Source organism: Mangifera indica, unplaced genomic scaffold (genome assembly GCF_011075055.1).
Source record: "Mangifera indica cultivar Alphonso unplaced genomic scaffold, CATAS_Mindica_2.1 Un_0030, whole genome shotgun sequence".
Taxonomy (NCBI): domain Eukaryota; kingdom Viridiplantae; phylum Streptophyta; class Magnoliopsida; order Sapindales; family Anacardiaceae; genus Mangifera; species Mangifera indica.
In genome coordinates this window covers 164,921-181,931 of record NW_025401122.1, presented here as the reverse complement: position 1 = coordinate 181,931, position 17,011 = coordinate 164,921, and the positions used below count along the sequence as shown (strand labels likewise).

The window sequence follows — 17,011 nt, the reverse complement described above, 5'->3', positions numbered from 1 at the left end:
AAAAATTTGTAAATGTACTTTTAGATGTGTTGCACTTCAGTTTCACTTTTAGATGTGCGAGGATCTAAATAAGACATGGTAGATACATACTAAGTAAATTCATGTTTAACTTCAGGAGACGTTTTCTTTTTCTCTTAAAGATGAGAATATTGTCTCATCAAAGTGACAATCTATAAATTGTGCAGTAAAAAGATCACCTGTTAATGGTTTCAGATAACTGATAACGGATGGTCAATTATATCCAACATTAATTCTCAAACGACATTGGGATCCTATTTTTATATATTGAGAAGACATAATAGATACATATACAACATAACCAAATATTCTCAAATGAGATATATTAGGTTGGTGATAAAAAGAAGGTCACAAGCGAATTAATATTGCAGTATGTAATATATCATGTCCCCACATAGAAATAAGTAATTGACTTTTTAGTAACAAAATACGTGCAATTGCCTAGAGTCATTTGATAAGAGACTCAACTAATCTAATTTATGTGGACATACAACACTGGATATTCAACCTCAATCTTCAAAGACATGCAATAATCATCAAATATTTTGAATGTAAATTCACCAACATTATCTAGCCGTATTGATTGGGCCAAATAACCAGTGAAATATACCTTTAATTTGATAATTTACGCCAACAGTTTAGTAAATACAACATTTCGAGTAGACAATAAACAAACATAAGATCATCGTGCAAATGCATTAATTAAAACCATAAAATATCGAAATAATCCACTTGGTCGATGAATAGGTCCACATATGCCCCCTTGAATATTTTGTAGAAATGATTAAATTCAACTTCAATTTTGGAAGGAGATAGTTTTATTACTAATTTGCCTTGAAAACAAGTAGTGCATAGTTTTTCATTAGACAATAAAATTTTATGATTTTTTAATGTATGTCTATGTGAATTTTTAATAATCCTATATATCATTATAGATATTGGGTGACCTAAATGATCATGTCGAAACATAAATGCTTTTGGATCAAAGAATTGTTGATTCGATATAACGTAGGTTTCAATTGCCTTTATAATTGTAAAATATGATTCAGATGATATAGCAGACAATTTTTCTAGTATAAGCCTTCTTCCGAAGGCATTATTTGTTATACAGATGAATTTTATATCATTTTCATTCATGAGTTCAAGATGATATCATTTTTTTATATCTTTAAAACTAAATAGATTTTTTCTGGATCTATTTGAATATAATGCATCATTGATGCTAATTTAGTCTCATTTTTCAACATAATTATGGCTTTTTTAAAGCCTTTAATCAGATTGATTAATCCTGATATAATATTTACTTTAGCTTCAATCAATGCTAAAATTAAGAAAAATTTCTGTTTTTTGAGAATTATGTGCATTGTTGTACTATCCACCAAACACATTCTCCCTCATCAACTTTTAAAGTCAACGCTTCAATTTTGGGGTCCATTTCCTTTCATTTAAAAATTACGTTAGTCATAACGTACACAAAATATTGAAAGGAAGAAGAATATAATTATACAATACAAAATAATATTCATGACTCTAAAATAACTATATATGATGAATTTTAATTACAAAAATCTTGAACATCCCTATCACTATTCAAGTAACCCATATTTTTATTCTTTGAAAGAGGATTTGAAACATCAAAATTTATTAGATTAACAAGATCTAACTTATCAAAAAGTAAATTCTTATGGGTGCTTAATATAGATCTACTTAATGTTTGTTTGTACTACAGGTACACAACCAATGACATTTATAACCACACCTATTGTTTTGTGGTTTACTCTGCATTATAGTTTATTTCTTTTTTAGTTTTAGTCCACTTCTGGTGGTGTAACTGATATCTTCTATTATAATCATCTTTGAATAAAAAATTATTTCTCACATTCATAATAACTACTTTTGGTAGTTGCATCACTTCAGGGAATGATACAATACTTGTGAGGATAATCTTAGTCATACCCATGATAATTATTTCTAATAGTTATGTTCACTTAAGAAAATGATGTAACATTTATGGGGTAAGTTTGATGGTTTTTCATTAATGAAAAAAACATTAATTCAGAATTTTTTTTCTCGATTTTGCTACTATAGGAGCATAAAATAAAATGTGGAGAATATTTTATCTTCCACATTTAGGAAAAGATTCTGAACATTACAGAGTTATACTAAATTACAGAGTCATTGGGAGTATTACTGACATCTGATGTTCAAATCGATCTTTTAAATTTCTCCACAAATTTAATGGATTTATTATTATATCTATATTTCTACTTGTAATCCTTCAAGGATATGACGCCAAAAAATAATAGTCTTGTATTTGTCCTTTTGAGATATTTTATTTAATCAATTTTTCAAGACTCATAAATTGTAGGTGGAGAATTATGTAAAAAACCGATTTAATATTATCCATCCAATTTTAGGAACTTCAGGTTCAAATATTGTAATATTTATAAAACTTCTAGTTTTATAGACAATATATATAAGCTAATTTTTGAAACTTTAAGTGCAAATATTATCTCATATTTATAAAATAACTGATTTTGTATGAGAAATATTATGATTAATTTTTAGAAACTTCAGATTCATATATTATCTCATATTTACAAAGCTTCTGGTTTTGTAATTAGTATTCATAATATTATAATATGTATTATGATTATATTTTGGACTTCAAGTTCATATTTTTCACAATTTATGCAAATTTTAGGTTGTCAAGGTGATATAATTATTCTGAAATAATTATTATATTTTGAGACTTCAGACCCATATATATATTCTCACGATTTTACAAACTTCAGGTTGTAAATCAAATATAATTATTATAATAAAAATAAAGATTCAAATAAATAAAGATTCACATAAATAAATATTCAAATAAATTGAATACAATTACTATAATAAAAATAAATATTCAAATAATATTCATGACTTTTGACCTAGATTCATAGTTTTTGTAAACTTCAGGTTACAAATGAAATTTATGACTTCAAATTCAAATTTATGATTTTGTAAACTTTAGGTTACAAATGATATTCAGAATTTTAGATAAAAATTCATGATATTCAAGACTTCAAGTATAAATTCATAATATTATAAACTTCAGGTTACAAATAATATTTAGGAGTTCGGATCCATATTTATGATATTCTAAACTTTAGGTCTAGATTCAAGAGTTTCAGAACTCTAGGTCAAGATTTATACTTTTGTGAACTTTGGATTGTAAATAGGATACAATTATAACTAAAACATTAAATAAAAGTATAACAGAAATTAAAAGATGATTAAGAGATATTATAATTGAGATATCTGTATTTACAATATATAAACAACACAATAATATAATAAAAAGATTATGATATATTTGAGTTGACCATACTAATAAATTATTATAAATCTAACTAAATAATATAAAAGATGATTGAAGTGAAAGAAAGAACTAAGAGAAAGGTGAATAATTGACGGAGAGGAAGAGATTTTATATATTCCGGATGAAGAGAATATGTAATACAGATGAAGAAAGGAGGGGGATATTCATGGGAAATGAGCCGCTGCCTTTGGCCCATATTTTTTACTCTCACTATTTTGCATTAAATGCTTTCACACTTTTTTGGCCAAAATTTTTTCTCACGTGGTGGAAAATCCACCTTCTGCAGCAGTATATTTATTTTAGTTTACAAATTTATAAATTTACAAATTCAAAATATAAAAATTAACAGTGGAGTCCAGTTTATTAGTTTACAAAATAGAAGTTATAGACATATATAAAATATACATTCAGATTACATAAAATTACAACTTTTAATAATTAAATCAACAAAGTATTAGGTTTTGACTTTGATTTCATTTCCAAGTCAATATATGACCAAAAATGTATTATCTCATCATTAAAATAAAACGTGAATATGTGGCTAAATATTTGCCAAATGTCTTCAAATCTGACTGATTGGACAAGAGCAGTTGGATCACCAAAATAATGAAAGCAAACGGCAATAAAAGGGGCCAAGCAGGTGGAATAGGCAAAGGGATTTAGCCATTGAATGTGAAGGCTTATTAGATGCTCCATCAGCAACGCCGCCAATCCTTTCATGAGAAGGGCACATGCCGGCGATTGCACTAGTTTAAAAACTTTGAGATCTGAAAGCTCTTTCTGCAGACAGAGCCGAAGTTGAAGAAGAAGCAACGCATAAGATTCTTAGTACTTCCCAAACCTAACAATTAACTCGTCTCCTTTGACTAATACTTCAATATCAATGTCATGCACCATATTTTAGTCATTGATTGACGTCGAAAGAACAAAATGTAAACAATATCAAGCCAGATCCATTCATTTCAGTGTGGATTTTATTTTTGGTTTTTTGTCTTGTGTCAAAAGTCTGAGCTCTTGAATATTCCTTCCAGATCATGCATGTATCAGAAAGGAAATCCACATTCTCACTTATCATCATTGTAACCACCATAAATAATGCATTGAGATCTTCTAGTGAAAAACCTATAAGCATTCCTGATCTGGTATTCTACTCAAGTCAATATAGTCATAAAATGCTGCAAATTGTGCAATGCCAAAGTCTTACCTAAATGATGCATTTCGTCTATGAAAGCGGTCCATAATATTAGATTTTGAAAATTGTTGAATAAATAGTTTTCAAATATTACCGACTCTATATATGTACACACCCTATTGATAAATTAAATCTTAGACGACTTCATCTGTTGTTGGTTATACAATGAACTTTGCATAGTTGCATATTTTTAAGCATTAATGGACGAAAAATGTATTGTCTCATGATTAAAGTAAAACGTGAATATGTGGCTAAATATTTGCCAAATGTCTTCAAATCTGACTGATTGGATAAGAGCCGTTGGATCACCAAAATAATGAAAGCAAACAACAATAAAAGGGGCCAAGCAGGTGGAATAGGCAAAGGGATTTAGCCATTGAATGTGAAGGTTTATTAGATGCTCCATCAGCAACGCCGCCAATCCTTTCACAAGGAGGGCACATGCCGGCGATTGCCGGCATGTGAAGAAGAAGTTGAAGTTGAAGAAGAAGCAACGCATGAGAAGAACGTCGGCAGTGCAGAGGAAAAGGCGGGAGAAAGAGGTGTTTTTGGTTTTGGGTTTTATTTTTCAATTTATAATTTTTTATTATAATGGACCGGATCAGGATGATCCGGATTGGACGGTGAACCGGAAACAAATCTCCCGTCCAACCGCGGTTTAGTCTGAAAACATGTATTAAATGAGTTTTGTAGATTTAAAACCCGTTTGAACTGTTGATTTACGGTTCGGTCGGTCTAATCAGCCCGTCCGGTCTGGCTGTAAACCATGCTTATAAATATGATAATTAAATTTTGTGCACTTGATTTGGAGACTTGATTCATCTAAAATCATATGTTATTATGTAATTAAGTGATTTTAATATTACTTATTTTTTGTAATAACATAAAATATTCAATTAAATACTACAAAATTAATATTGTGAATGATTTTAATATTATTTATTTATATAATAATATAAGATATTCAATTAAATATTAAAAAATGAATATTGAAAATTACATGCGCATAATACTAGAAATATTATTTTCTCTCGATATCTACTTAATTTTGTTGAAGTATTATTAACATGGTATCCAATGCTAAAACTCTTTTTTATAAGGCAAAATTTCCTGCATCTACGGGAAGCAATTGAACGGAGGAGACGACATGGACAGTAAATCTGATTTGTTCGAGCCTTATCGGGCAGCCCTGCAGGGCGATTGGGAATTTCTGCGGCATTTCTACATGAAAAATGCTGGTTTGCTGGTATCTCCTCTAACAGCCGCCAGGGACAATGCATTTCACTTAGCAGTGTTCAGCAAAACAAAAGAACCGCTTCAATCTCTGCTTAATTTATCCGAAAAAGATCGTAAGGTGAAATATGGGTTTTTAGAGCAGAATGGCTACGGGAACACACCTCTTCATGAGGCTGCAGCCAATGGGAACCTGGAGGCCGTAAAGGCCTTGGTCGATCATTATAGTAAGCTCCCCAAGGAAGATATTAATGTAAATAAACCTGAGGATGTGCGCCCCGGGGAAGTTGAAAAAGATCAAAATAAGAACGAGCTCCTTGAGGCTGTGAACCATAAAGCTGAAACCCCGCTGTTTAAAGCTGCTGCATTTGGGAGAATAGAAGTGGTGAAGTTTTTAGCTTCAAAATCATTAGAAAATATAGAACAAGGAGTAGAACGGAAAGGGGTAACAAAGCTTAAAAGCGTTCACTACCAAAATCAACGCATTCTGCTTGATGCCACTGAGGGGAAAACATTCGAGAAAAAGCCTGATGCCTCCATTCTGCACGTTGCCATCACAGGACACCACTTTGGTCTCTGTCTCTGCCCACCTAGCTTCTTTACTTTTGCTTTGACATGATATATTCAACAGATAGTTGATGTGCTAAGTTCTTTTCAAATTTTCTCAGATACGGCTCTATTTTTACTGGAACAGGATGAATCGTTAGCAACACTCAAGGACGTAAATGGCAGGACCTCTCTTCACCTACTAGCAACCATGCCCTCAGCTTTCAAAAGTGAATATCGATGGGGCACATGGATCCACAGTGTCTTGTATTTTTGCATGTATGTTTTCCACCTTTCTATAATTCTATTATAGAAAATGTATGCATAAGGATACGTTAAAAAGACCTTTCAATTTGTATATATCTTATTGATTAATTCCTATGTTAGAAATTTTCTAATGTGGGCTAACATTAATTATGAGTTTGGTTTAATAAAAATGGGTAATTGAATAGTCCAATGTCAGTTTACAGATGGACTTAAGTGATCAATAAAAATAAGTTCAATACACTTAAAATTTATAATCTGGGTGGATAGCATAAATATAGGTTTTGAGGTTTATTAAACCTTGATAAGAGGTCAATTAACCTACTATAAGTTGGCTAGGTCTTTGCTTCAAAACCTAATGCAAGCTTACCCATACAAAACTATTATTTAGGGAGGTTTATGAAGTAGAAAACCAAGTTGTGATCTCGACAAGTAATTCATGTGATTTTTAAAGGTTTTTTAGTTTCAAATTGCATGAAAATTCATATATTTCTAAAACTCTAAAGTTTAATTTAGTATTTTATAATCTATGTGTAGATTTTGGAATTATAGTTGTTTGATTTATTTTATTTAATTTATACAAAATAAATCTTACATCCTAAAATTTACAAGTCTTCCATTCAGTGATGATGCAGATTATGATGAAAATGCTACTACGATAATTTTTAAAAGTAATTTTCTTTTGATCGATTAAGGGATATTCTACATGATTTTTCTCTTCATCACCATTGCTCATTGTGCACCTTCTTTTCTGCTAAACATGCATAGGGTGGCTTATATTACTGGGCAAAAACTGTGCACTAGCAATGAGAAACATGTGGAAGAGAAGAGAAAGCGTGAACTTGCTTTGAAACTAGTGGAGAAACTAATAGAAAAAGATTCTTCTTGGGACGAAACCATTAATAAGGAAGTGATGATTTATGAAGACCAGGGTATAGGAATTCCTATCCAAGCCGAAGGAAATTATACGACAATCCCGTTATTGCTGGCGACTGAAAGAGGAATAGTAGAGATCGTGAAGAAGATACTAGGAGTACATCCTCCTCTAGTTGAGCATGAAAACGATCTGAATCAGAACATACTGCATGTGGCAATTAAGCACCGTCAATATGAGATCTTTAATATTGTGAAAACTATGAAAATATCAATGACAAGGTTAGTCCGAAAGGTTGACAGAAATGGCTACACCATTTTACACCATGCTGCAGACATGGAGGAAAAGACTACAAAAATAATTCATCCTGCAGGACCCGTATACCAACTCCAAGAAGAGATGAAGTGGTACAAAGTAAGCCCCCTCTTTCTCTTACAAGATTTTTATCTAATAAATGTGCTTATATGTGCGTTATATTTCCATCTATGCAGCGTGTAAAGGAGATAATGCCCTCCCACTACGCCGACTTGCGCGATATGGAGCATGGCAAGACTTGCGAAGAGCTATTCAAAATGAAGCACGATGGACTTCTCAAGCAAGCACAGGACTGGATAAAAGATACTTCTCAGTCTTGCTCTGCAGTGGCTGTTCTCGTTGCTACACTGGTCTTCGCAGCTGCCTACACTGTGCCTGGAGGTTCCAATGAAAAGGGGTATCCAGTTTTCCTCAACAGCACTCTCTTCTACGTTTTCATAATCATGGATTGTATTGCTTTAGCCTGCTCCTTGACCTCCGTTGTAATGTTCTTGTCCATCCTCATAACGCCTTATACGTATGATGAATTCCTCCACAATATCCCAAGCAAACTCACAGCAGGTTTCTGCTCGCTCTACATTTCGTTGGTTACAACAATGATTGCATTCATCGCAACATTATTGCTCATAATTCGTTTGGAAAAAGCACATCGGATCACCACTCTCATTTATACTGCTGCTTTTTTACCAGTCAGCCTATTTGCACTCGTGAATTTTCATTTGTATACTGTGTTTGAGAAAACCTTTTTGTTGCCTGCGTATGAGAAAACTTTGCTCAAGTTGTATCATAGATTGTCTAAAAGTTGGTGTGTCACAAAGCCTTCACAGCCTAAGAAGCAAGCTGCCGGACAGGGTTCCATTGCAGACCAAGCAGCTCCTAAAAATCCAATCGCATACAGAGCAACTTCAGAACGACAGTCAATTGTCTAAGAAGAATGTTAATGATAATAAGCCTAAGCTCCCAGACTGAGATTTGATGCTGACAAGTCTCTGAGATATTAAGTCTAAGTCTGTTTTCATTACATTGGTTTTCACTTGAGTTAAGAGTAAGTGTCAAATAAGAGAGTATTTTACTCTGTTCTATATGCAAGTAGTCAGTGTTTTTTAAGAGTTATATTGAGTTCATAAATTCAAAACATTTGATGTATTTTTATCATATTTCAATAAGATTCTTATTTTCTAAATACCGTCTCCATATATTTTAAGAGTTATAAGGTAAGTGAACTTATTGGGCAGTTCATGGCGTCAAGAGAGAGCTTCCTTCCTTGATGAGCACAAACACACTGCCAGGTATGTTTTTAGTAACCAGGTATGTTTTTAGTAACCAAGACTGCGCATTGCTATTTGAGATTGGGAATTTTAGTGGCGGTTGGCTAGAAATGGTCCCTGCAACAAATGAAGTTGTGTCTTGGACTGAAGTGAACAAGCCTTTCAATTGGGAAAGGTCGATCTTTTGTCCCAGAAATTCGACATTGTGTGGTAAAACTATGGAGTCTGTTATCTGAGGAGTCCCAATGATGCCTTCTTCAAACTTGATCTAAACAAAGAGCAAATGAAATGGCTAATTAGAGATAACTCAAACTTAAAAATCTCGAATGCATTCAGCAATGGAAAAGGCTAAACCTGTGTGCGCTTGGGACTTCAGACTTCATATTTGGCATTGGTACTAATGGAGGTTGTAGCCAATGGCCCAAGAAAAGGGATAGAGTTCTGGACATTGAAGCTCTTTTAGTCAATTGTCTGTGATATCCCTTCCACTCTCGCCAATGGCAATGAACCCCTTGACAATAAGGGGAGCAAACCAGAAAATGAAGTGTACCTGCATGGCCACACATAACATAATCCAAAGTCAGTTTCTGAGAAGGGTTAAATTCAATCTGAGTCAAGCTTGGATACCTCCCTACTCAGGTTCGATATGAATGAAATATGATACAGCTTGAGTTTATGAAACCAAAGTTAATGGGAATTTGAATTTTGCTCAGTCCCTAAATTTGAGGCTAGTCAGCTCAAATTCATGGGTCTAGCTCACGTCTCATTGACAAAACAAAATTGTTTTGTTCAATAATAAGCAAAATGATATCATTTTAACAATTATTTGACATGACTCAAATTTAACTTGGTATTTGAAACAAAATGACACTCCCAACTTAAGATCAGATTAAATTTAACTAAATGAATTTAAACCAAATAGAACAAAACTTACTTTTAAGACAAAACTAGTTTGGTTGACATCTTCGTTTTACAAATTATTTAAGCAAAGTAACGATATTTTTTCATCTTCGTTTGTAAGAATAGAATTAGTTTCTTTGTATGTTAAAAGACATCTAATGCTTTAATTTTAATTTATTAAAGAATCGAACTTTTATTTATTTTTTATTGAAAGAAACAAACTTTTAGATTTTTTTTATATAATGAACTAAATTTTTAATATTTTATATTAAATATACCAAATAAACAGAATCAATATTATTTTTTTGTTTTAAAATTAAGATGATTAGTTTGGAAATTTTAATAGAAAAAGTGTATATACATACATACATACATACATACATATATATATATATATATATATATATATATATATATAAAATCACTTAGAGGTACCTAATAATGATATATTAAATTATTTTTTTATTGAAAGCACTAAACTTATATTTTTTTTTCTTAAAATGGTCTATCATTCATCATTTTCTATTCCATTATCACTCATTCACTCCATAATTCCACTCAACAAAAAGGTTTTCCTCGTTCGAATCAGCACCAAAATTGACGGACAATATGGAAAAATAAAAATTAACTTTCTCTTTATTATATTCTTATTATTACTATATTAAGCTTTATTAATTATTTAAGCAAAGTAATGATATTTCTTCGTTTTCAGTTACAAGGATAAATCTAATTTTTTTTATATATAAGAACACATCTAACACTTCGTTATCCCATATTTACTTCACCCATTAATCTTGTTTTTCTTTCATTACACTGTGCAAATCCTACAGCCTACAGTCCAAGCATTCATCATTTTCTATTCCCTTATCACTCATTCACTCCATAATTCCACTCAACAAAAAGGTTTTCCTCGTTCGAATCAGCACCAAAATCGACGGACAATAAATCGATTTTACTAACACATTGTTTCGGTAAGCTGCATCATAATCAGGTTGGTTTTAGTATATGATATTATTATTATTATTATTGAAAATTTGAATTCAATTAATTTGCTATGCACATTTGGTTTACATATATTGTTGTGAAAGTTTGTTAGCAGTTAACCATGTCTTTCTTAGAGCTCTTATCTCTCATTATTTTATAAATTCATATAGTTATCATAATTTATAAGAATATAAAATAATACTTATAGTCGTAATTATTAAATATTTTATCATACGTTTGAGTATATATTTGTATAGATATTGAATATTTTACTTAGGACTGGATTCAAGCTTGGTTCGATTGACATATAGTTGAGCTCGAGCTCATGAAAGCTGAACTCAAACTCTATTCAAATTTGATTGGACTTATTTTTCGTTATTAAAACGATATCGTTTTAATACATATTGATTAAAATGACGTCGTTTTATATCAAAATTTTAATTAAAAAATAAGATGAATAACTCGAGCTTGGCTAGGGCTGGTTTGTTTTGGGCTCATTCAACCCGAGCTCGAGCTCGAGCTCAAGCTGATTCGGTTCGATTCTAACCCTAATTTTACTCATCCTAATTCATTATACAAAATTATTGAATATTTTATTCTAATTCAATATGTATGTTTATGAAGATATTTTTATAACTATCTTTTTGGCATGTTAAACTAATTTTCAGTTCATTACATATTTAACTAATTGTTTATTCTTGATTTGTATAATATATATTTATGTGTATATGTTAATGATTATAGATAAAACTCAATTTTATTTTTAATTAAAGCATTTCAACCTCGTAATCTTTTTCAATACTTGTACAATTTTGTGCATCAAAGACTCAAAATCTCAATACAACAACAATTTTGTATTGAGATTTTCATAATATTAGGATTCTAATTTAGATTACCTTATAATACTATATATTATACAATGTTTCGTCAATAATATTGATTCGGCTTATAATTCAATTCATAATTCTACAAAAAGAAAGCAAAAAGACAGTGAAGGGATCACAGAAGTTATTGTCATGATAGCCATGAAAAAGTCCTCTTATGATCAAAGAGAAGATTTTAGAGCTTCCATAGTTGAGATGATATTGGCAAACCGGATTGATAATTATATGTTTATGAATTCCAAAGATTATCATGGGATTATACTTGAGGCTTTTTATGGGGTTTGTAGTAGTTTGTTTTCATGTTGTAAATGCCACTGAGAATATTTTTGAAATTAGTTTAGAAATTATAGCCTTATTATTCAATAAGCATGCATGATTGTGAGAATATTATTACCAATCTTATAATTATAGCTCAAACAATGATCTTATGTATACTTTCAATCCAATTTGTACTAATTTGCTTTTTATAATAAGAATAGGTGACTACTTTGTTTATAAAGCACAACACAAAGATTTCAAACCTGTGAGCAAGTAAGATAAGAATTTTAACATATGAACATATTACTCATTTACCACCCTTGCTTTGCTTAGGGTAGGGCTGGATTTGAACTGAGCCGAGCTCGGGCTCGGCTTTATTTAGGGTCGGCTCGAGTTCGGCTCGAGCTCGACTCGAGCTGAACTCGGCTCAGCTCGAGTTCGGCTCGTTTTTAGCTCGGCTCGTTTTTCATATCAAAACGACATCGTTTTGTGTATATATATGGATCAAAATGACGTCGTTTTGTATAAAAAAAATTTTTAAAAATTTTTAAAAAAATCTGCCCTGCCAAGCCGAGCCAGCTCGAGCTCGATCGAGCCGAGCCGAGCCCGAGCTCGAGCTGGGCTCATTTCGGGCTCGAACCGAGCCGAGCCAAGCCCGAGCTCGAGCTGGCTCGGCTCGAATCCAGCCCTAGCTTAGGGTTTGTGTTCACGATGGTCTCATAGAAGTTATAACACATTTCCCAAAGAATATGTGTAGTTTAGTGTTATCTTTATTAAGAGATTAAGCATATTTACAATCTCACTCTTAAGACTTTTTCCATTTTAGATATATAATCTATCACAATTTTGTTTTTAGTTTGTATAACTTAAAAAATGTCTTAACAATTTAGAAAGTTTCATTATTTTAATAGAAAAATCTAATTGTTGGGCTTCTTCAATAGGAAAATTTAATATTTCAATCTTTTTGAATTAAAAAAGTGATACATAAATACTTATAAATATTACAATTAAACTATGTGCATTTGATTTTAAAACTCTAATTATCTAAAATAATATGTCATAATATGATTGAGTAATTTTAATATTACCTATTCGCACGATTATAAGTTATCAATAATCTTTTATTTTTATTATACTTTCATCATCATTTATCTTATATATACTTTCAAATCAAATATATTTATATTGCTTTTTATAATTTGAATTGGTGACTACTTTGTCTATAATGAGAATCCTTAATATATAAACACATTATTCATTTACCACATTTGCTTTATTTATGAGTTTATGCTCACTGTCTCAAATACTTGGATAAAAAGTTATAATGTCTTTTCCAATGAATATATGTACCTTAGCTTTATCTTTATCAGTGATTAAATATATCAACCGATTCACTATTAAGATATTATAATTGTACCCTTTAATTAGACATATAATCTATCATAGTTTGGTTTTTAAGTTTTATAATTTAAAATATGCTCTAACAATTAAATAACTCATAAACTAATAAATTAGTCTTATTTTAGTTTCTTGAGTAATGTGTGATTTTATACATACCCAATACATCTTTTATACTTTGTCGATGAGAGATTTATTTTAAGATAATATAACATAGCCTAATTTTAGTTAAATCTAAATAACTATTTATTTCTAATTTATTTGATTATAAGTTATCAATATTCTTTTATCATTATTATAACTTTATCATAGTAAAATAAGAATTAACTTTATCTTTATTATATTCTTACTATTAGTACAATGAGCTTTACAAATTATTTAAGTAAAGTTATGATACTTCTTCATTTTCATTTATAAGGATAGAACTAGTTCTTTTGTATATTAGAGTACATCTAACGTTTTAATTTTATATTACTAAAAGAATTGAACTTCTATTTTTTTATTAAAAGAAACAAACTTTTAGATTTTTTTTTATAAAATAAATTAAAATTTCTATATGTTCTATTGAATATACCAAACAAATATAATTAATATTATTTGTTTTGTTTTAAAATTAAGATGAGTAGTTTGGAAATTTATATATATATAAAATCACTTAGAGGCACCTAATAATGATATATTAAATTGTTTTTTTCAATTGAAAGCACTAAACTTATAAATTTTTATTATTAAAATGATTAAACATTTTCTATTTTCTATTGAATGTATTAAACTAATTACTTTATTTATAAAACAAAATAAAGAATACTAATTATGTTTGTTCAATACCTTCAATAAGATATATTGAAAATTTGATTATTTTATAGGAAAATTTAAATGTTGGGCTTCCTAATGTGTGATATATATACATACATAATATATTTCTCATACTTTATCGATGAGAGATTTGTTTTGAGATAATATAACGTAACCCAATTTTAGGTAAATTCAAATAACTATTTATTTATAATTCATTTGATTATAAGTTATCAATCTTCTTTTATCATTATTATATTTTTAACATAGTAAAATGAGAATAAATTTTATCTTTATTATATTCTTACTATTAGTATAATAAGCTTTATCAATTATTTAAGTAAAATAATGATACTTTTCCGTCTTTAGTTATAAGGATAGAATTAGTTCCTTTATATATAAGAACACAACACTTCATTTGACTATAAGTTATCAATATTCTTTTATCATAGTAAAATAAAAATTAACTTTATCTTTATTATATTCTTTCTATTAGTACAATGAGTTTTATCAGTTATATAAATAAAGTAATGATATCTCTTAATCTCCATTTATAAGGATAAAATTAGTTCTTTTATATATAAAAATACATCTAACACTTTATATATATATATATTGCCAATCCTGTCATTTATATTAGAGATCCTGTCATTATCTCTGTGTTTTAGTGTTTTAGTTTTTGCTAAAATCTTCTAGATTTCAATGCTTAATTTCTGTCCACTAATAGTTGAAGTCTGAGTAATCTAGATTTCAATGTTTAATTATTTGTATTAATTTTAGTCAGTCTCAGCCAATTACTTCCACATTTTTTATGAACAACTTGCTAAGTAAAGAATTTTTTTGCTGAACTGACTAGTAGCCCAAAATTTGTATTAAGCAGTACCTAACGGAATGAAGGGTCTGAACGCATAATTCTCTCTGTTTATCCAATTGACATATTAACAGTTGTTAAATATTATCTCCTTTAGGTTGTTTCTCCGATTTTAACATCTCTGCTTCAGCAAATTATGAGGGAACTTTGAAACTAAAGACACTGAACCAAATTGCAATAATTATTTATGGTGATGTGTTTTTCTTAGTATTTTGAATTTGAGGTTAGGTGATTGATTTATAATGTTTTAGGAACAAATATTTTTGAAAGCAATCAAATTTAGCTTTGTCTGCTGTTTGACTGATTCTATGTTTAACCAATTTGAATCTTGTTTTTTTTTTTTTTTTTTCTCTCTTCCTTCTGTTGAAGAACATGGCAACCTTTTAAAGCATGAAATGAAGATACACCGTTTCCCGAGTTTCTATGGGTGCTTTGTTACAGAGTTTTGTTGTCAGTTTAACATTTATGTTGCTACCTCAGAAATTGATATGCTAATGTTACTTATACCAGGAATACTTTTATGGCCTCACTAACAATCTCTCCCCATATGCTAATGTTGCAAATTTCAGTGATTTGCTTGTCTACAAAATTGGTGGCGGAACACAGGCACCTAGATCAGCTCTACCAGCAGGTGCAGATCCTGTTGCCAACCCTCTGAGATTAGTGCCTGTGAATATTGACCAGGATTCGTTGCATTCAGTTCTTGCCATTTCTTATGCCAAAGAACCTGATCGACTTCCACGATTTTACAAACTTTAGGTTATAAATCAGACATAATTATTATAATAAAAATAAATATTCAAATAAATAAAGTTTCACATGAATAAATATTCAAATAAATTGAATATAATTATTATAATAAAAATAAATATTCAAATAATATTCAGGATTTTTGATCCAGATTCATGATTTTTGTAAACTTTAGGTTACAAATAAGATTTATGACTTCAAATCCAAATTTATGATTTTGCAAATTTCAGATTACAAATAATATTCAAGATTTTAAATTCAGATTCATGATATTCAAAACTTCAGGTTCAGATTCATAATATTATAAATTTCAGTTTACAAATGATACTCAAGATTTTGGGTCCATATTTATGATATTTCAAACTTTAGATCTAGATTTAAGAGTTTCAGGACTCTAAGTCCAAATTTATACTTTTACGAACTTTGGATTGCAAATAGGATACAATTATAACTGAAATATTAAATAAAAGCATAATAAAAATTAAAAGATAATTGAGGGATATCACAATTGAAATATCTGTATTTATAATATATAAACAACATAACGATATAATAAAAAGATTATGATATATCTAAGTTGATCGTATTGATAAAATGTTATAAATCTAATTAAACAATATGAAAGATAATTGAAGTGGAAAAAAGAATTAAGAGAAAGGTGAATAATTGAGAGGAGAGGAAGAGATTTTATATATTCTGGATGAGGAGAATATGTAATGCAAATGAAGAAAGGAAGGGGGTATTTATGGGAAATGAGCCGCTGCTTTTAGCCCATATTTTTTACTCTCACTATCTTTCATTAAATGCTTTCACATTTTTTTGGCCAAAATTTCTTCTCACGTGGTGGAAAATCCATTTTCTGTAACAGTATGTTTATTTTATTTTACAAATTTACAAATTCAAAATATATAAATTAACAGTGGAGTCCACTTTATTAGTTTACAAAATAAAAGTTATAGACATATATAAAATATACATTCAGATTACATAAAATTACAATTTTTTAATAATTAAATCAATGCAGTATTAGATTTTAATTTTGATTTCATTTCTAAGTCAATGTAGACCAAATGTATTATTTCATGATTAAAATAAAA

The 17,011-nt window shown here is 29.7% G+C and overlaps 1 protein-coding gene and 1 pseudogene across 1 annotated transcript; one reads left to right on the top strand and one right to left on the bottom strand.

The window, feature by feature from the left end:
* Positions 1 to 5,721: 5,721 nt before the first annotated feature.
* On the top strand, positions 5,722 to 8,735 carry LOC123206269 (ankyrin repeat-containing protein NPR4-like). Its single transcript, XM_044623430.1, has 4 exons — positions 5,722 to 6,379; positions 6,476 to 6,620; positions 7,386 to 7,905; positions 7,983 to 8,735. The coding sequence occupies exons 1-4, from the start codon at positions 5,722 to 5,724 to the stop codon at positions 8,733 to 8,735; spliced, it is 2,076 nt and encodes a 691-aa protein (XP_044479365.1).
* A 307-nt stretch (positions 8,736 to 9,042) lies between these two features.
* Positions 9,043 to 10,849, bottom strand: LOC123206268 (annotated as a pseudogene).
* Between the last annotated feature and the right edge of the window lie 6,162 nt (positions 10,850 to 17,011).